Raw genomic sequence first — 22,956 nt, 5'->3', positions numbered from 1 at the left:
CCAGTGGATAAGTCTTCTGACTTTGAAACAGAGGGTCTTGGGTTCGAATCCCGGCCATGGTGTAATTTTATTCAGCAAGAAATGTATCCACATTGTGTTGCACTCTACCTAGGTGAGGTGAATGGGTACCCAGCAGGATTAATTCCTTGAATGCATGAGCGCTGAAAGGAAGCTGGAGCTAAAGCTGGGGTAATAATAATAATAACACGCCTCAGAATAGAATATTTCTAGATAGATGGCGCTATATAAATGCCTATTATTATCTTTGGGTAATTCCACATGTGTATTCTTGAAGAAGATAAGGTCAAAGCCAAGGTCATCTAGGGGTCAAAAGATCATATATCATATTTTATCGTTCGGCGAAATGAGGTGTGACTTGTGTGGTTCATGAACCACCTTGTGTATTGTACTTGTATAGGTATTATAATTATGTTTTGCTTTTTTTAAAAGGCATTATAAAGGAGAAGGAGAGACTTGTTTAAATGGGTTTGCCTGATGAGTAATAATTACTTATGAGACTTTTGGTCCCCAGTTGAATCAATATTATAGGTAGGAGCTTGAGTTGTTTACAGGCACTCAGAAATTTGTAATTAACCTACATATATCGGTTTAATAAAATATGAACCTTTCAACTGCTAGTTAAAACTAAAATGCATACAAATTATTGGAATTTTGTATGTAACAGTCGTCAGTTCATATTTCAACCAACTTCAGGGTTTAGTAAAGAAGTCTGTGAGTGTGTTTTCAATCTACATTAACCCATAGGTCTTTTACATACACCTGAAAACAGAACTATATACTTAACTCTCGTCTTTCAATAAGAAGGACGTTGGTTCGATTCCAAGCCATGGCGTGTTTTCCTTCACCAAGAAATTTATCTACACTGTGCTGCACTCGACCCAGGTGAGGTATTAATGAGTACCGGCAGGAAGTAATTCCTCAAAAAAGCTGTGTGCACCGGAATCGGAAGACTAGCTTAGCCAGGGTAATATAGGAGAGCCTTGAGCTCCTAGCAAGGTGGATACGTGTACTATACCAATCATACATTATTATTATTATTAGTATTATTATTATGTAGAATTAGAGTTCTATACATGGAACCTGCATGTAGGCTTTATAGATCATCCATCAAATGTTACTGTTTTTTTGTTATTAATATTTCCCCTTTTTCTGAGAAAATGAATAATTTTGAAAGTTCAGATGATACTTTATAAAACCTATTTTTTCTATTGAAACAGTAAAAAATAATTTCTATAGGAAAGTAATACATACATGTATATAGGGAACTACTAAAGGATTCTCTCAAAGTTTTTTTTTCCATTATTTTTCTTTCCTTTGTCTTGGCTTTAATCTTAAAGGGTTGTTCCGTGTAGGTACAATGTAAATCTAGAATGGGATAAAAATGTAGCATTAAGATTGAACATTAACTTTACCTTTAATACCTCATTAAAAAGTTAATTGTTTCTTTTATTTACACAGAAATTCTATATATATAGGGATTTTTATTTTTGTTTTAAATTATAATACATTGGATATATTATTTGAGTCATACATGTATCTCCTCCATGACCTTCAATACAATTTTAGATCAAAATCATATTATTTGTCATTATTTGTTATTATTACTATGATATATCATTATCTCTTATTCATCATCATCGTTAAAAAAATAATGACACCATTAAACACAAGATTAAAGGTTTAGAAACAGTACAGATGCTACATGTGCGAGTTTTTATCCATTAGAACCTGTCATTAACAATGATTTCCCTTGAACATACTAATGTATTCACTTGGCTTTAGATTCCAATTACGGAAGTGATTTGTGGGAAGCGTTGCCTGCGGGTAGAATATAGATGAAGACCTTCGCTCTTGTGCATTTCCCATCTACTTTGCGTTTGATTCTCGTTAAAAGAAGGGAGGAGAGTTTTACTTGTACATGTATCATGAGAATCATTCGTATTCTGCATGGTGGACATGTCACTGTTTAATAATCTAGTTTTTTCATCAGTCTTGATTTTCACAAATACTTGTGAAGAAGGATAAATTTGATTTGACCTTAAAAAGCAGTTGAAGGAACAATTTTCCTTTAAAGGAGGGATTGTCTAAAGTGTTTAAAATCATAAACCATGCATCTTTTGTTTTTCTTTTCTCCATGATATGTATAGTTGTATTGGTATTGTATCGTATCTTTCCTTCCATGTTATATTGTCTTTATTTAATACATGTATGTAGTGCTCTCAGTGATAGTATTTTTCCAACTGAAGAGGGTACGTTTTTTAATGAAACTGGAAATAAAATTTATACTGTACATGTGAATGTTATAAGATTACGCTTAGGTTCATATACATATAGTAAACAATGAACTGTAATGTACACAGACATTTATTAACCAAAACAAATAAGCAAGCAAATTGTTGGAAACAAGATTAATATCACATTTTTGTTTTTTGAGCAAACTCATTTACTTCATTATCGATATACATGTACATCATACACAAACCTTTCAAGTCTCAACGATTCCGAATTTGGAGGAAAGATTCTGAAATTTTACCTGTTAGAGCTCTTGTTTAGATAGGATTTTACTATCACAGGAAATACAATTTATTTCCTTTTTTTTGGAAAAATCATCCCTCTCTTTCAATCAGAAATGTTCGCAGTTGTAAAGAAAACAAATACAGTAGAATTGAGGTTAATTTGCAACTGCCTTCACACATGTATGCAGTGTAATTTTCTAGCTAAGGGTATCATTTGCAAGTGTGTTTGTTTACAAGGGGCTGAAAATAAAGTAGTTAGAGATGAAAATGTAAAATATTGCTTGTAATGGAACAATATTTGTAAACAAAAATAGATTAATAAGCAAAACTTATCAGGTTAGAGGGAAGTATTAAAATAAATTAGTTAGAGAGGAAAATGTAAAATAATGCTTGGAATGGAACAATATGTGTAAACGAAAGTAGATGGCATAAGCAAAATTTACCAGGTTAGAGGGAAGTATTAAAAGGTGAAATAGTATTATGGGAAAATGAAAGCGAAAAAAAGAGAGGCAAAGAAAAAAGCGAAGAGAATTCTCTTGCTCTCTGTTTCTGCTGTTCTCTGAATTGATTGAGACAAGATTTAGCAGGATGTGCAGGCGTCCTCATCGATTTTTCTTGAAGCTCATATGCGCTGCTGTTCAATACTTGCTTGATGTATCAGCCTTCACATATCTCATGCATATTCATTAGGGTGTGTTTACACTTCCTATTTTGGGGCTAAAATCACACTTTTGTGATGATGCATCCAGATGACATGATTATATAGTCTCTTATAAATACTGATTGTAAAATCCGATCATGAACTCCTAAAAATGAGTTTCGGAAAACATGAACACATGAAGATTGCTTTAATCATTGCTTGTCAAATTGACTTTAAATGTTTGATGAGTTGTTAATTGGAACTGAAGCCCAGCGGGCCAACAGTGTATCCATGAAAGTTAAATTGTTGCTACATTTACTCTCTTCTCCTTTTTAAGTAAGTGTAATAATCAGGGAAGTAAACCCCCACTTCCCTGTTAAATTGAGATGTTACTCATCAAAAGCCTATTATACATTTCCACCTGTCAGACGGATGTATTTGATAATCTTTTACATGATTAATATTAAGAAATAGTCTTTAAAAAAATAAATTACTTGAATTTTAATGTGTAATATCGAGTTTCATGGATATTTCTTCCTTTATTGCACTATGACAAATGTAATTATTATGAACTTGGAATAGTTATTTTACATATTTTATTTTGTAGACAAAATAATGCGGCTTATTCTGGTCCTCGACCTTTCATAGATTGCAATAAGCCGCATTCAAACAGTATCCATGAATAACATGAAAAGGGGTATCAGAGTTTGTTTCAAATAATTGTATCTCATTTTGATAGAGTCTTTTCTTTCTTAATAACTCTTATTGCCTTGTTTTGTTTGATCTTTGCAGTGGTCTTATAATCCATGATTCAGTTGACATCAAGCATGAGATAGTAACAACATCTGGTTTTGCTTACCTGTACTTCTACAGCGATGCTGCATTCAGTTTAGATGGCTTCAATATATCATACAGGTAATATATATAATACTCGTTAAGGAGTTTCATGGGGCTGACACCCCCTATAAGATGAATTGAAAATGAATTGGAAAAAATGAGATAGACAAATTAATTTAAAAATGTTTTAACTAATACTACATTGTCAGTATTAAAAAAAATGTTTAATTTCTAAACCCCAAGAAAAAAATGAATTGAAAACTAGATTAAATTCATGAATAAGAAAAAATGATTGTGTTGCTACATGTACATTGTCAATATAAAAACTTGTCTAATTTCTGCCCCCAAGAAAAATTGACTTAAATAAAACATGATAAAATAAATTCCTGGGTTCCGTTGCATAAAAGTTACTGTTATTGTACAACGCCTACTTAGCTTGTTGTACGCGATCAAATGGGAGGCTGAATGTCACACATTCGTACCGTTGCACACAAGACGTACCATCCAAAATGTACCGTTGCACGGCTTTAGGAGGTGACGTCACAATGCGATTTCATTGAATAAGATGACAATGCGCGTACAACCCGCTGGCTAAATGCGCAATGCTGTCCAAGATCATGTGCGCTTGTGGGCCCGGCTTGTGGAATTTTGCTTTTCGCTTTCAATATTTTTGCTCCTTTTTCATAGATTACTGGAGGGAAAAACTCTTCTTTTTTCATATTTTCGCTAGATTCCGAGGCGTTGTACAACACAAATAGCGAATATTCTTATTCGTGCAATGGTGCGAGATTTCGCATTCGGTGAAAGAAAGAAATGCTCTATTCAACTCGGCTAACGCCTCGTTGAATAGAGCATCTTTCTTTCACCTCATGCGAAATCTCGCACCATTGCACTCATGCCTATTCGCTATTTGTATACTGTTATTGTATCTTTGCCATCCAATGGTGACTACCATGGTAACGATGATCAACAGCCAATCAAAATCAAGGATTCCATGCAAGTTACCATTGCATGGCAGAGTTACCATAATGGTAACTTTTATGCAATGGGGGCCCTGGGGCCCGTTGCATAAAACTTTTTACCTGAGAAAACTCAGGTTGTTTTTACCGGAGTTTTTGCACTGTGTTACAGTCAATGGCAGAAATCAGACTAACCTTAGTTTTCAGTTTTTACCAGAGTTTTTTCAGGTAAAAAGTTTTATGCAACAGGCCCCTGGTGTGCCTGCCTCCCACTAAAACTGAAATGAGATAGGGAGAGATGAATGGAGGAATGAAGGGATGAAGGCAAGGAAAGAGCAAGGGAGGAAAGAAGTCACCCCTATAGGTATTAAAAATCTCCAAACGATTGTGACACAATGTTTATGTTTATATGGCGGCAGTTCAATGCCCAAGTTAATATTACATCACAAGAACTCGCTGGCACATTGACAGCTACATGCAGGAAGAATAAAAATTGTTAATGATTAATGTAGATTACAAAGTGGACTTTGGACATATCAATTAGGGTAGAGACGAGTAACAATCTTGCCCTGTGCAATTACACAAGATGTATTTGATATTATTGCAGATCTTGAAATATTAAAGCTTTTTTTTAATGATAATTTTTTGAAATGTCAGATGAGCAATTAGGCAGTAATTTCAACTTGTTTTCTAGTGAGGCCCTCATTATGAAAGTCCTGAGAGTATACATTTTCATTTAAATCAAGGTTGGATACGCTTTTAATGTATTTTTTGTTCCTCTCGAGATGGGCTTGAGCATGGTATAGGGAGTTGCAGTTGTGACGATTACATGTAGAAGGCTACATGGATTAGAATGAAATTCAAGGAAATTGTTAAAATTGAGGGCAATAAAACGGTCCTGAAGGCAATATGCATGTGAATAATGGAATAGGAAGCTTGTAGCAAGGGATGTATTGACAGATCTTGCTGATGATGAATCTAAATCCAAAATGCCTCTCAAAAAGTAGAATATGAAGGAGAGATGGGTGCATGGTGTGCTACATCTGACGTCAAAGACTCTGATTTCCATACATTATGCCCATCCACTGAATTGGGCTGATTGACTATCTATTGGCATGACAGTTCTGTGAGAAAACACCCTTTATCAACAGAATCGGGATCCAAAGAAGAAAAAAGGGGCAGGGGATGTTTCACAAACAAAGTCTGATGAAAAATTGCTCTTTGATTTCATGTTGAATGTAGTACATGTACATAATGCATCACCACATTATTCAGATGATTAAATCTTGTTTATACCTTGGTCACATTTGCTCTACGGTGGCCATACGGCGTGTTGAAAACAGCTGTTTTAACATTTTTATGTACGAGCTACATATAGGTGGTTTGCAAAAAAAAACTTGCAGTACGGCTGCCGTAGAGCAAATGTGAACAAGGTATTAATGTATTTGTGAAATTTCATGTCAAATATCGCTCGCAAGTTGGCTCTTGCAATTGGCTTATAGTCTCATTGTGAAACACCCCCTTGTTGTGGTAATGTTGTCTGGGTTCATGTTCTACATGTAGATACATGTAGATGCCATACATGTACCTGTACATGTCGCGATGATATGCAAAATGCAATGGCTAGGATCTTTGATATTAAAGCTGGTATTCACAAAATTATCTTATTTTGATTGTCATAGTGATCAAACATAAGGTATGCAATTGACTGAAACTTGCACACTTATGACTTGTGTGTTGGTCCATTAGTGTACATAGTATGCATGTGCACGCCAACCAACCAATCACAAGTATGCGTTTTTTTTTGTTATGACAATTCAAATAATGAAGATGGAAGAGAAAGGATACATTGACATCAGATGGAACTTTAATATCACATTGGAAAATAACTGCTAGCATCTGAATCTTAAAAGGCCATTATTTGTTATTCTCTCAAGAAAAATTTGCTGACACTTCAATATGTTTGCCTTATTCTTCTCCTTTTATCAAAATCCACTTGGTATCAGGGTTTTGAAAATGATAGAAAATTGAAAATTTGATATTATACAGTATACAAATCCAATGTTGGTGAAACATTTCTGGTGATGCTTGTATGATTTTCTCTGTTTATTCTGTTTGTATTCTTGCAATATTCAACGATATTTGTCCACCATGGGATTTTTCATGATTTTTATCTTGACAGTATCGAGAGCTGTCCAGGTAATGGATGTAGTGGCCATGGGAACTGTTCCAGCTATCATCTGAACTGCTCTTGTGATCCTCTATGGTTCGGAGAAGCCTGTGATATTCCTGCATGTCCTAATAACTGTAGTGGATGGGGCTACTGTGATAGCAACATTAAAGCCTGCGTTTGTCCACCTGGTTTCAAAGGTAGGATCTATTCTTTCTTTTTTTGTTGTTGAAATCATTTCTACAAATACATATATTATTTGGTTGTAGGGTAATAATAATGGTATATTTACCCAGGGTAGCCACTTCAGTTCTGTAAACTGTTCTCCCAGTGGGCCCTGCTATTATTATAACCCTGGCTTTATCTCGGCTACCTTGGCGCCATAGGCGGCGGAAGCAGGGGGACGATCGACAGAATTTCTTCCTTACCTGGTACCCATTTACCTCACCTGTGTTGAGTGCAGCACAATGTGGGTAAATTTCTTGCTGAAGGCAAACACACCACAGTTAGGAATTGAACCCATGTTCCTCAGATTGAAAGACAAGACAAATAACCACTTGATCCACGACGGTTGGTGTCTTTGGCTGTGTAGTTTTTTCCAAATGGCTTAGCAAGCATGTTTGAGAAAGGTGTGTGCATCAACTTGTTCAGTAGGAAAATCTGCCTTGACGTTGCGTCATTGTGTTACTGTATTGTGCTCAGTGACCTGGAGACCTAGAAAGGAGGGGCTTGTGCTTTTCCCATGTCTTTATATACTTGGATCATGAAATAAAATAGTAAAACAGGAATACATGTATTTAAAGTTGAGAGTAACTTAAATGACATAGCAAAGAAGTTTTTGTTTGTAACCTATGTATAACTGATTAAAAAAGGCTTTCTGAACCCCATTTCTAAACCATTTTAGAGTTTATCAACTTTGAACAATATATATTTTAAAACCTTAATCCTACATTTATTCTTACAATACCCTAGATTTGATAAACTACCCCTTGCATACTATTTATAAGTAAATAGCTGTAACAAATGATCATATTACGTAGGGCTTATATTAGATGGCTCAGAATGGAATACCAGAAATGTTTTATGAGTTTAATAGGGAAATTAATATCCCATGAAAAAGGCCATCCAATGTAATTATTACTATATTTAATGATCATTATTCATTTGATTGTGCAATATGATATTACACAGCAAGTTTTTGTACATAAATCCATATAGTAGGAATTGTTAAATATTGGCACTTTGCGCAATATGCTTTGATTATTATGCAAATCATTTAGACCCAAACATCCTTTTATTGCACAACAAAATGCATTATAAATCATGTCTAATATAGACTCAAGGCTACTTTACGTTTTTAGCATGTTCTCAAGAATAAGAATATTGGAAGATGCTCATGGAGAAGAACAATTTGCCAAACACATGCCTGACATATCAAACAACGAGCCATGTATACAGACACTTGGCTGAGTATATTTAAAGCAGTGAAATACTGTGAATTGTTCAGTATAAAACGGGTTTATTAGTTTCGTAATACTTCAGGATGCGTGTATACTATTGACAATCAGGAAGCAATGTGTGTGCATTCAGGAACTGATGCAAATGAGTAAATATTGTCAATGAGCTTGCAATTTACAGATCAATAAGTGTGGGAGAGAGTCAGAGAAAAGGAGAGAGAAAGAGAGAGAAAGAGTGGGAGAGAGACTGACAGAAAAGAGCAGGAAGTTACAAGAAATTTGCTGAAAAGTGTGACAAAAATCATATATGGTTCTATGATGTGAGATAGAGAGGAAGAAAGGGAGAAAGACTGACAGAAAAGAGCAGGAAGTTACAAGAAAATTGCTGGAAAAGTATGACATAAAATCATACGGTTCTATGATTTGAGAAATAGTTGGTTTGTTTCAGGATATCATCCACTTCTAAAGGACATTATCAATGTAAAATGATGTCATTGAAAGGGGGAAAATATGTTTTGCTTCCGAGTCTCATGTATTCATATCCGTGATTGTTTTAAAGTGATTGCTCATGAGGAAATACCATGATGAATGTAAATAATCTTCAGAAAACTCACCATTTCACCCGTTTCTTGATTATATTTGTGTTTTGCTTTGAATCAGCACTACTGAGGTGTAAATTACCTGTACATGGAAGATAATTATAGAAACAGAAAAAATAATATACAAAGAGTTGAATCTTTATTCTTATGACAATTTAACTGAAGCAGGACACTAAGATTTTGTTTTGCTGAGAATTATCTTCATGCATTCATATGCTTACTGAAAACTTCTATGTAATTTGTTTGAAATGAGAAAAAATGGGGAAAATGTCATAAGAAACATATAGATTTATTCCTTTTTTTATACTGTAATTTTTTTGTAAAACACTTCATTTTAGGTGGTTTCAAACCGCCTCGATCACAAGAATCCCCGTTAAATTACGGGAACATTTTTCATGCAAAAAATACCTGTTAATTATTCCCAAATTCACACCGCCCCGAAACATACATGTACCCATCGGGATAAGTTCCTGAAGTAAAGAGCATGTGCAGTATAAAATGGTCTGATAAGCAAGCAAGGCATGATATTCAAAATCGCTAGCTCAGCAGCCACCCACGCCCTACTACACACTGTGCTAAAAGTTCCTGTAATTTGCTTTCACATTGCCAAAATACCCGCAACCTTGGAAAAATCCCGCAACAGTTCTTGTTATTTTGACAGTACCTACTATTTAGTGGGTATTTTCTTTCGGGGAGATTATGCGTAATTTGTTTTCACATTTCCCAAATTACCTGGTATTTTCTGATCGGGGTAAATTTCCAGATCAGAAAATACATGGAACTGACAAACTTTGAGGCGGTCTGAATTCTGAAACCACCTGGTGATCTTTGGTGAATTCATAGAAAAGAATGTCAATGTTGGAGAATTTCAGGGGTGATTTGGGCTGTCATGAGAGCCAAATTGCCTGTTGCCCTCTATTGCACTCTCATATTGTTTACATTTTAAAAAAATTTTTGTTTACCTATGAGATTGATACCCCTTTCATAAACCCAATTATGCGGCTAATAGCAGCATAATTTGGTCGTAAAATTGGAGGAGGACCAGAGTTATCCGCATTATTTTGATGCTGCTATTATCCGCATAATAGCAGCATCGGGACAAGATTTTGAGTTAATGAACGCATTTCCAAATAATGCGGATAATTGCCATGGTGCGGTCACAAGGTCACCCTTTTCCAACACAACCGCATCGGAGGGGGCGTGTCCAGTTGTCATGACGATTATCCGCCTTTTTCAGGACGGGCGCTCGTAAAAATAATGCAGCTTATTTTCGGAGTTTGTGAACGCAATTTTTATTGAATTATCCGCATTACTCTTAGGCGGCTAATTGGAGGATAGGTTTATGAAAGGGGTATGAGATGCTGTATACCCTTTGCGCTCCCATAACTGTTAATACATTTATGATGAGTTGTTACTACCTGTGAGATGCTGTGACTCAATAAGGAGATTCATTGATGATTGAAGACACACTTGAAAAGGAAGTCATTGCTATGAAGCTGTTTGTAAAGACCATGGCTTTCATGGTCAAACACACAATTATTTGGTTTGTAACCCTGTCAGGCTAAGTCATGGTGTGAGTCATAACTGTGATCAGATATAAAATTCTGACATTATGACTAGCTCTTTCTCACTGTAGATGAACCCAAGGCAGAACTTCCGAAGCATACATGTATACTCTCATTAATTCCTACACTTTTCATAGATGCTTTTGAATACCGCATAGGCACCACGAAGCAGTAAAAATTGCGTAATTAAGTAGTGCACGTTTCAAAAAGGAATTTTGAACCCTAAAAATTTATTTGTGTACATCACCTGCTATACATGTACATGAAGATACCCTGAAACATGTTTTGACACCTTTATTCTACCCCAGAAAGAATTGATAAATGCATCCAGTGATAGACTTCATATATCTATTTTTCGTCATAGACTCAGTTCGATATAAACTTTCCTGTTGTTGTACAGTAGGTGTTTGAATTCAGTTTGTTGAAAGTTGCCGATACAAAGTGTAAAGGAAGGGCAAAGTACTTTTAATTCAGGGAATAAGAAATAAGCCACATTTTCTGTAACTATAATTAGTTGTGAATTGGACTCTTCAGATCGTTTACATAGATTCATAATGTGAATTTAAATGCTTGTCAAGATAATTACTTTCAGGGCTGTGATGAAACCAAAAAGTGTACTGCATTAAAAATCAGACATACTGTATGCTATGTAAAAATTAACTCATCATGGAGAGTTACTGTAAAAAATACACAATTGTAATTCATATAATGACTTGAGTGCTGGCCTATGGAGCAGCTGCTTGCATTTGTTGTCACAAATAAACTATAATGATTCCTAACTGTGTTAATATTTGATGGATTTTTGCCAATCTTCATTAATATATATTTCATTCACCTTTCAGTTCAGTTTTATTAAAACCAACTTGATATCGGGCTGAAATGTCATTTTATGTTGGCACAAGATTATTTAGAAATTAGAAGGTCCCATTTTTCTCGCAAGTAAAATTTCTCTTTAACCCAAACTCTACGTACATGTACATGTAGGGCTATGGTAAATAAGACACGACTCAGCCTTGTTCAATCAGAGATTAGCACTCATGAATACAAGTGGCTACTGCTGGTCCAGGGACCCGTTGCATAAATTAAAAGTTATCATTATGGTAACTTTGCCATCCAATGGTAACTACCGTGGTAACACTGATCAACAACCAATCAAGGATTCCATGCAAGTTACCAAATGCATTTCAAAGTCACCTTTATAATGGTAGCTATTATGCAACGGGGGCCCAGGATTATTAAACAAATTGTGTGAGAACAGCAAATGTTTCCATTTACAAGGGTTCAGATGAAAATTGGAACCGTGTGAACAGGAAAAATTAATTAGCAGGGGGTTCATTATAACAGTTTGGGGTTAAGAACTGCCCTGACAAAATGGTATTTGACTATTATCAGATTATACCCTATTTCTTTGCCTTTGCATTGTTTACAATAATTGCTATGGTTACAGATCTCATAACTATATAGGTTACCAAATATTATTTGTCTTAAAAGCATACTCCCACACATTATCTCCATGAACATTAGGTGGTTCCAGACCGCCTTGAAGTTCGTCAGTTCCAGATATTCTCTGATCAGGAAATTTAGCCTTATCAGAAAATACCAGGTATTTTGGTAATGTGAAAGCAAATTACCGGTATGCGTAATTTCCCCGAAAGAAAATACCCGCTAAATAGTAGGTACTTGGCGAAATTACGAGAACTTTCGCGGGGATTTTTCCAAGGTCGCAGGTATTTTAGCAATGTGAAAGCAATTTACGGGAACTTTTAGCCCAGCGTATCTTTGGGCTCGGGCGCCGTGGGTGGCTGCTGGGCTAGTGATTTGAATCTCGCGCCTTTGCCTGCTTATCAGACCATACTGCGCATGCTCGTAACTTCAGGAACTTATCCCAAAAGGGTATGTTTCAGACCGGTGTGAATGCAAGAATAATTAACGGGTATTTTTTAGCCTTCAAAAGTTCTTGTAATTTAATAGGGATTCTTGTGATCGAGGCGGTTTGAAACCACCTATTGGGCACTATTGGAACATAAATGGAGCTGCATACTACAAAGCATCTTATCTTTATATATTACTGATATTATATTGGTAGTATGATTTCACAGATAACAGTAGACTCATTTCTGTTTTCATTTTGATATACATGTATATTGTGTGATACTTTATTAGTGGAAATAACACCGAAACAGGCATTGCCAATGGAAATGGGGGGGGGGGGATTGATCTTGCTTTATGTAAATGCAATAAAGTTTTCCTTCAAAGTCACTGATTTCAGTGTTTTTAAATCATTTCAGAAAAGCCACCATCATTTCTGCTTAGCTCATTTCCTTTCCATTTTTCCCCCCTTCTCATTCTTTGTAACATTCTATCAAGTAGATATGTTCTTCCTTTGCTCCTTTACATCCACAGTTCTGCTGACTTTATTTAAAGGGGAAGATCACCCTGACAAAAAGATTGTTGTAAAAAATACCAGGAAAAAAATATTGGTGAAGGTTTGAGGAAAGTCCATGAAAGATTAAGAAAGTAATACTAGAATTTTTATTTTTGTTTTGATTTGTGATGTCATATATGAGCAGCATTCCCATGTAAAATCATATTTTTTTTGTTTTAACGGTTTATGATGACTAAAATTAATTTTCTTTCAGGAGCAGGTGTGAAATGATTTGTCTGTTGATATGCACAAGGTACAATTAAAAAAACAGTTTCATTTTTTTTTAGAAAATGACATTTTGCATTACTTTTCTCAAATACATAAACCATGGGAATCTGCTTGCATATGAAGTCCCAATTGAAAATTAAAATTCTAATGACTTTTTAAATCTTTGATGGATTTCCTCAAACCTTCACCAATATTTTCTATTAATTTTTTCTGCCATCTTTCCAATAAAGTTTTTTTTTCAGGGTGAACTTTTCCTTTATTCAGAGAGAGTTGAAACTTCTTCAGATTTTTACACAAGATATGTGATGATCTCTGCAATATCAATTTTATTTAATTGAATATTCACTCAGGTGACCCAATATTAAATTGCATTTGTTTTATAGTGCCAGCCAGTGTCATCTATTAGGTCTGCTTCGCAACTTTGCACAGCCTGTCGACTATATCCAGAGTACATGGCTAATTGTATATTTGATTGGGAAGTGTTGTATTGATAGTAAAGGCAAGGTGAATCAGAATGTGCTTTCATACCCACTCCATCACAATAATTCCTAAATAATTTGGTGGATTTACAACACGGTGCGCCACCCATCGTTTGCAAGTGGACAGTCCGAATTTCGCATTGCCTTGTGGGAAATAGTAGACATCTGTTGCGCGCACGCTCTAGTGCATGCATGCGGTAGGCCTATGCTGCACTGGCTGGTGTGGTTCAATTGGCATGCATAAAATGATGCTGTTTACCAGGATTCAGGAGGTGGGAGATAAATTTACTGCATATTTATTTGCAAAATTTAGACAGTTTTTGGTGAATTCTTCTTGCTCTTTTGCCATATAATATATATTTTTCATTTTGAAGCATCACAGAGTACATTACTGTACCGTAGCACTGTGCGCTTCCTGCGCCTGCATGCAATGTCGATCCCAAAGTTAGAAATTATTGTTATCTTTATTATTATTGTTGTTATTTATTGTTATTGTTTATGTTGTTATCATTATTACATGTTTATCCTTCTTCATGAACTTTAACTTTTATTTTGCTTTTACACTTCAAAAATATTTTTGACCTTGGATTGATTCTGCTATTTTGTTGTAATTTTGAAATGTATCGAAATGAAATGTTGAAAATTTGAAAAATGAAAATTTTGAAATGTAATGTAGAAACTCATATTGTATTTTCCTCTGAGAAATAACACATTTTCACAAGTAATTCAGTTTGACCTGATACATGTATTTCAGATTTGGTTGTCCTGGTATGAAGATATCGGTTATTTTCTCTGATCAGATGGGTGTGAAAGCAAAGAGTGGAGAGCATTAATTTCAGCTCCCTGAACATTCACTATGACTCATCACATACATGTGTACCCTCTTCCTCTTCTCACCACAATGTCAGGGGGGGGGGGTGTCTTACAAAGAGTTGCGATTGACCAGCAAAGCATATAAAATGCATATTTGTTCAAAAAAAATTCTAGATATCAATCCTTAAATTCATTGATTTCTTGACAATTTGGTAAGTTCTCATTTGTATACAAAGGCCTTTTGACAATTTCCTGTATAAAAAATATTATGACACTGATGGATTTTCACAGAGTTACGATTGAGACAGGGCCCCGGTTTTGGTCAGTTTCTCTGCCTAATCATCGCTTTACATGAGGCCCTCTCCAATAGATCATCGGCTTCATAAATTTTCTCATCTAAAATTTGACAATTGGCATCTGGGAGAGTGGCAGTGTGATGCAAAACTCAATGCATTGATTTGTTTTGATTATTATGGAGAAGTGCATCTCTCTGCTTATTATTGCATAATTTTTTTTACTCTGAAGAAATCACATAAGTTCACACTTTCAGGAGTACCGGTATATTGAATATATTGAGTATTTTTTTATAGTTGACTCTCTCCATCATTCTTATTCCTGTTATTCAAGTTTTTTTTTGTGATTCAAATTGGTATTACAAAAAGATGGATGATTATTGAATGTATATAAGGTGGTTCAAAGAATTTTCTTTCGCTTTCAGCAGACCATATTACTATCAACCTTCAATCACGTCTCAGAGATTTCTCAGGGGAGATTTGATAAGATGGCTAAATCTCTTTGCTCAATTAAATTTTGTATTATCAAGTCGTCTTCTGCAATTGTGCTGGAGAAGAAGAAACGTTTTTGCAATAATGAATGGCCTTGGGGTTGATATGAGGGAAGCACTTGCTGGCGGCATGGATAATATTGGATGGGTCGAAGAAAAGTTGGTTATTTGTTTTTATCACAAGAATAGTCATCTACCATAGTTTTATTATTCTGCGTGTAGAGTTATGGAATGAGACATTGTCTTGTGATGCAGGGGCCGCGGAACAATTTTGAAAGTGGGGAGGGGGGGGGGGGGCTGACCATGCAAAAAATCATAATCAGATGGTCATTTGTATGTTTTTGTACATGGTTTAGGAAAAAAGTGCTTGGGGCTGAAAGACCCCCCCCCCCACCGTTTCCATGGCCCCTGTGATTTACTGTAATACTAGAAAAACAGTCATAAAAGGTATTATTTTTTATAGTATTATTATTATTAATAAAGTCTTATTTATTCAGGGTAGCCTCATCAGTGACGTACACTGTTCTCCCAGAGGGCCCTGTTACATTTAAACACATACAAAAGAAAAAAAAACAAAGGACAACAAATTAGAATGATACAAACAGAATAAAGTTTAGCGAATTGTGTCTTAAAACCTGGAATAAGATCTTCGGTTTCTCCAATAAGATGAAATAAATGATTGCAAGGTTTCCGCCCTTCTTACTGTAGATGGAATATTATTCCACAGAATTGAACCGTGTACTGAAATCCTGAAAATAGTAGTTAGGGTATAAATTGAAAATCATCATTCAGTGCTTTATAAATTTTGATATTGTATGACAAATAATAAAAAAAATATGGGGACTATTCATACCTATGTTTTGTATTTTATTTTTCATAGAATTTTGACAATACTTTCGATCATTTTTAACTTTAGCCAATTATTATACCTCCAGCTACCTTTATTCCTCCTAACCTTTAATAAGAAAAGAAAGTGTAGAATAACTTTTGAATCCCAAGATCAAAATGACAAAAACAAATCTCCCTCCAAACCTTTGAAAAGGATTGAATCTGTTTGTCATTAAAATGTTTATGTGTTCCTTGAGAGGGCCTCTGTCTGTCTGATAGGGTAATAATGAGCTTGTTTGAAAGTATTTTGATGATTCCCTCTCCTTATCCAATAAGGCTGGGTTCATTATAATATCCTTTGTGTGTGATTACAGTTATGGTTTTCTATTACAAGAAAATAAATCATGTTAATACAGTAATGGCACATACATATACTAAAATAGAGAACAAATCATATTACTCTTATGGTGACCTGATGTATTTATATTCTTTTGTATATTCTACTGCCATTTACACATTTTGAAACTTTTTAAAATGTCCTTGTTCTGAATTTATGTGTTTGTGTGTGATAACATTATTGTCTGATTGTTTTTCATAAATGTTTGCAAATTTGAAGGGTTTAAATGCATATTGATTAATGCATAACGTGAAGAAAAAACCCAGATATTTGTTTATTTTCAATGGCCAGACCAATTTTTCTCATAGACTACAGTTTCTTGTTTACAGTAATTTTTTGGTATATAGGAAATAAAAAGTCAGTTTTGATTTTGTTTTCATTTTTGGAATTTATTATATGATTTATATAATTTATCTTATATCAACAAGTTTCTGTCACAAATGATCGATACATACAGCCATCCATTAATTTCCTAAAGAACATCAGCTTTTTAAAGCATCACAAATGAACTTCACATATGGATTACAAATATATTAAAAACTTGGTATAGTGAAATACAAACTGACCATTGTCATGATAACTTTCTCAATAACTTGCCCCAATTGATTATCAAGGGTTCGACATTCAGATAATATTTTTGTATTGTTTTCTTTCCGCAGGACAAGACTGTGGGACGCTGGAAGAAGATGGCCTTTGGGAGATAAAAGAGGGCGCTATCGGTGAAGGGCGGGGCGCGGCCAGTACCATCCTGATCGGCGATGACCTGTGGGTGATTGGAGGATATACATATAATGAGAAAGAAAATATAACCATGTCCAGGTGAGTGTTCATATCCATCACAAGAAAGGCTGTAGCTTTCTTTTTTTTAATCAGTTTTATACACAAGATTTGGGGTGTTTAATGATTGTTTTCAACACTGAATAGATTGTCAGCTCTGGTAATTTAGTTAAATTCTTGATTTTGATTGGCTCAAGAGGCATTTTAAGAAACTTGCAATCACCTGCAAGTCAATTTTTTTTGGTCCTTAAATCAATTATAAGTTTTATAGTAATTAATTGCAAATATTTGTAATGCTTTGCAGCCACGATGTGTAGTCTTCCACATCAGATGTATTGCTGACATTTCACCTAACAGCATCAGACTCGTTAACCTAATGGCAAAGACAAAAGCTGCAGAAAAGGCTACGCATACAGTGGATTTTCATAGCATCAGCTCCCATACAGTGGCTCCCCATATAACTCAATACACATTCATTCACAATTCAAAAGTTTCTCCTTTATCTTCTTTCTGACTCATTCATGTCTTTCCTCCGCTCTGCACATTTTTATTATAAATAATGATTTTGTTTGACCTGTTTTTATATGTTTGTGTGAATATAAATGCATTTGATCAACATTATCTGGTATTATTAATTTCATGGATCATGCACTTAAAAAAGTTCTGCTAAAAGCTGAAATATGTGATCCTTATATGTGGGAAATTAATAACTGAAAATCAGTCAATCATTATACTTGGCAATATTTAACAGCAGAAACATTGATTGTAAATATTTACATTACACAGTACGTACATTATCGTCTCCATGATGATTGATAGTATATTTTTGGAAAGAAATAACTCTGGCGTGCCAAATTAACATTCCATATTTGAGATAATGCTCTGTCATTCTTTATTATCAGAAAAAATTCTAATAACAATGAACAATAAAGTACATTCTTATGAAATATTTAATGTAAATATGGACCTAATGAACAATGAGCATGATTCATTAAACATTCTATAGTGTTGATGCATGATCACACAAAATGCTTCATTTTGCATTACACATTTGGGTGAGCTCAGACAAGTATTTTGCTCATTAATACATCCCAAGTATTCGATTGATCCATAGATTTGTTGCCTCTAAACAAAAAATGTTTTTCTGCTTCATTATGTCATTAGCCCATTTTACTACATGTAGTATGTGCAATATAATACTGATCTTGGTAACAACTATTAATGGCTATTAGCTTTATTGGATGAAGCATATTTTCGCATATTAAAAATTGATTTGTTATTGCTAATGATTCCAAAAAATTTATACAAAGCAAAGTTTTCTCCTGTCAATACTAGAGCTGAGTCATTACATTTTATTTTTGGACAGGGGATTGCTGGTGATTTTTTAGCGGAGACTGGTGGACCGCTATTACATAATCCTCTTTTATGCACTTATAACTCTTTTAGAAAAGGTGCCATAGAAATATTTATTGAAATATATATATAAATATGAAATCTGAAGCGCCTTATTAGGCCAACACGTCTAAAATGTTTAAATCATGCTCATCTTTAAATCATTTCCGACAGCAATAATCAACCATCACTTTCAGGGATCTTTATTAAATGCAACAGTTCAATTGAGGCAGGGGAATTTCCCTATTTTTTTCCTGTTACTTTATGCCACTCCTATGATGCATAATTCATTTAAACAATGAACACATTAAATTGTATCAAGATACAGGTTCATCTATTTGAAATTCAAATATCATTGGCCAAACAGATTTTGATGACCCAACATATTTTCAAATCACTCACACCCCCTTAGAAGTGGCATCGAGTAAAAGGAGATGATTTAACATTTTAATTTAGATCAAGACGTGATGTAAAAACTACATGAATCTATTTTTTTCTTCTGGTACACTTGCTACCCTCTTTATTTAATCTCTATAGGGCCGTCTGCACCAGCCCGAGTTTTCGAATTAGCGTGCTACTTCTGATCCGACAAGTAATCCAGATCTAAACAATCTCAAGATTATTTGTATTGGAGAGTTAAGACACAGTTATCTCGCTAGTTTGCAGGATTAATCTCGAGATTGCAATCTCATGTCAATTTGCAAAATAGCGCGCTATTTTATGAATTATCCCGCTAAATTACAGGTGCAGAATTCCTTGCTTGAGCAAGAATCGCTCTTCGTGCGATGGTGGAGATGGGAGTTTCTTGAATCTCGAGATTAATCGCGAAGAGAGCCGATCGGGCTAAAATCTTGAGATTGAGCAAACTCGGGCTGCTACAGCACCGCCTTAAATTGCTTCCCTTTGCTACCTGTAAGACTTGCTGCTCTCCTTAAAGGGGAAGTTCACCCTGAAGAAAACTTTGTTGTAAAAAATAGCAGAAAAATAGTAAAAAATATTGGTGAAGGTTTGAGGAAAATCTGTTAAAGAGTAAGAAAGTTATAAGAGTTCAAAGTTTTGGATTTGTGACGTCATAAACGAGCAGCTGCCCATGTGTTATGTAATATAAAATGCATGAATTTCAAACTTTGTATGGTTCCTGATGACTTCATTTGTTTTCTATTCATGATCGGGTGTGATATGATTTTGTCTATTGGTATACAAAAGGTACAGTGAAAAACATTTTCAATTTTCTGAGAAAATGACATTTCATTGATTTTTTACCATTCGCTATGTAGAAATACTGCTCGAATATGACGTCACAAATCAAATATTTGAAATTCTAATAATTTTTCAATTATTTGATGAATTTTTTCAAACCTTTGGCAATATTTTTTTATATTTTTTCTGCTATTTTTACAATAAACTTTTTGTCAGGGTGAACTCCCCTTTAAACCTCCATATACCCCTTAACTTCACCCCCTATTATCACACTCCTCACTCATCGTCTTAATAATCTCTGTTGAAGAAGCACGTTCTCTTCATAAAAGGCAAGGTGTTTATACAGCCTTCCTTCGATACCGATCTTTAATAATGATTTGTGAGCCCTCTCCAAACCCGTAGCATCGGTCCAACTATAAAAATGTGCTGCTCGCCTACATTGATGATGGACGCACTAATGAAAATCTTTCACGCAGTGATTTGAGCATTTATCATTCTACTGCTCGTCAAATTCGGTACTGTTTAATGTTCAAATAACTCTTATGGATCTAGAATTTGTAAGCCATGAAAATTGTGAGCATTTCATTACACACTGTAGGTAAGAAAGCAAAGTTGGAAAGTCAAGTCATAATCTAATATGATTGTAACAACAATAACATTTAAAGAAATTAAAAAGTTTACGTGGACAGATTTCAGGATTTTAATCAGCATTATTTGCCTATAGTTTAATGTATTATCTGGAGGCAGGATGTTGTTTTTTGTCTACATATGTGGCAGATAAGTTGTGCAGAAAATACAATGTATGCCTTCACATCCTGATTACTATGACCTCATTATTTTCTAGGTTGTTCCATCAATTATGCAAATTATTATGCTCTGTCCTCAAGATCTAGGGTGGTGATAGAAAGAAGTATGATTTCTCTATTCAGATCAATATGTACACCCCTATCACCAGGGTAGGAATTAATTTGTATTTTTTTAAAGGGGCTTTTGCAGTATGTTTTAGGGCAATTTCTTTCATTTGAAGGGCTACTTTTTAGGGGGGTGTAATTGTGCAGTAAAGGCAAATATTATTCTTCTGCCACAGTTAGAATATTGATTTTTCATTTAATCTTGAATATTGTTTGGAACAGATCTTGGGGGTATTTCAAGAAAGAATGGTGGCAGCCAAAGCATGCATTTTGGGGGAATTTTAGGGGCGATTTATATGGGCTTTCATGAGGGCGAAATTGCCTGTCGCCCTTTGTGTATTTCTGACGCTGCCATTTATAGTGATACTAAGAATCATGATTATTGTATCATTTCGCTCTTCATTATAAGGTGTTTACAAACTAAGAAATGGGAAGACAAGGTAAACTATGAATCTTGACACGAGCACACATGATATTAAAGTGTTAGCTTTATAAAGGAAATAAAGTTTGTAAAAAAAAGAAACATTTAATGAGATCTTGCAAGCTTTTGGTCTGTCACTTGATCATCAAATGTTAATTGTTCTTACTTTAAAATAATATTTCTATGTGATATCATAAGGCAGTGGTGGTGCCCTAGTTTACAGTGTCCACACATGTTTTCTTTGATTGCACCTGTGGGTAATACAGGTTGTTTGAATGTGGGTGAATCATGGCTGAAACTTATGATCTATCGTGTGATTGATTTATCAATCGTGCAACAAGTCCTTCAGTTCAGTTTATTTATTTTCCCACCAACATAAAAACAATATACAATATGTACAAGAATGAAAATGACATGTAAAGAGAAAAATAGAAACTACTGAAAAGTTTATATATAAAAACATGTGAGTTGTAGCTCCCATTAAAACAAGGTACATAATAAGAAAATTAAATGAAAAATATACACACAGCATCAGCAATCACCAGCATACATGTACATACGGATGGGGGACGGTATAAATGTTGGATTAGGCAGGAAAAATTACTTTGAATATTCACTTATGTCCACATTTTTTAACTTGGCTTAAGTGAAGTTATTGTAGTTGAACATTTGATATTAGAAATATTGTTCCATTTAGGAGGGCCACTATGTGTTTAATGAATCAAGTACATTGTAAAATTTGTTTTAACTTTGGGATAGTGAAATTTATTGCTTGACTGAGTGTTATGAGAATGAAAAGAATGTAGTAGTATAATGAACATTTTGTGAGCTTTGAGCTGTTTTGAGTAATTCCAAGACATACTGCGTGTCAGATCATGGACCGAGTACATGTAGGTCCATTGGCAGGTTTGGCCATGAATAAGAATTGATGCAATGTCAAATGACGTTTAGAGTTACATTACTTTGTCATCTTCTCCAAGCTATGTTTTGGAGATTCATTGAACAAGACACTTTCATGAAGTAACCTTTCACTGAGTTTCATTGATCAGTTGTTCTCAGCCAATAGGATGCTAGGATTTCAGTGGCTTGTAAGAGCTGCCATCGGTGAATCACTTCATGAAACCCTGCCCAGATCCAATACCATCTTGAATGCATGAAGCCTAATCCACTTTACTAGTGTGGCTTTAGAGTTCAGTTGGCGTTGGGAGCAAAGATGCTGAGGAACCACAAACCACCACTTATTTTTTCCAGATCCAGGCATGCATCAATTTATCATGAAATGAATATAAAATGAACGAGTATTTCATGGAAGAGATACATACACTGAGACTACAGTCTCGGCCATCAATTGGAATACTACTTTAGTAATATTGTGAAAATATAAAGTTTGAGATGGAAAACAGTGCTTTGTTGCATGTGACAATTTTCATTGTTTTGGTTAGCTTTGCTTTTCTGCATCTTTATAACAACACATAAAACCTGAAATTAACTGATCTTTTTTGTGTGTGCATGACAGTAGAACTTATATTATATGTTC

The 22,956-nt window shown here is 34.7% G+C and overlaps 1 protein-coding gene across 5 annotated transcripts in view; it reads left to right on the top strand.

The window, feature by feature from the left end:
* The window catches only part of LOC121425669 (attractin-like protein 1), an 89,427-nt gene that overhangs the window by 23,348 nt on the left and 43,123 nt on the right, over positions 1-22,956 (top strand). For all 5 annotated transcript variants that reach the window (XM_041621824.1, XM_041621821.1, XM_041621823.1 and 2 more), the window contains exons 4-6: positions 3,970-4,092; positions 7,156-7,343; positions 17,378-17,537. In XM_041621824.1, the coding sequence (XP_041477758.1) occupies positions 3,970-4,092; positions 7,156-7,343; positions 17,378-17,537 (471 nt within the window). The remainder of the gene's footprint in view (positions 1-3,969; positions 4,093-7,155; positions 7,344-17,377; positions 17,538-22,956) is intronic.

This window comes from Lytechinus variegatus, chromosome 12 (assembly GCF_018143015.1).
Source record: "Lytechinus variegatus isolate NC3 chromosome 12, Lvar_3.0, whole genome shotgun sequence".
NCBI classification, from domain to species: Eukaryota; Metazoa; Echinodermata; class Echinoidea; order Temnopleuroida; family Toxopneustidae; genus Lytechinus; species Lytechinus variegatus.
This window is presented reverse-complemented; position numbering and strand designations above follow the sequence as displayed.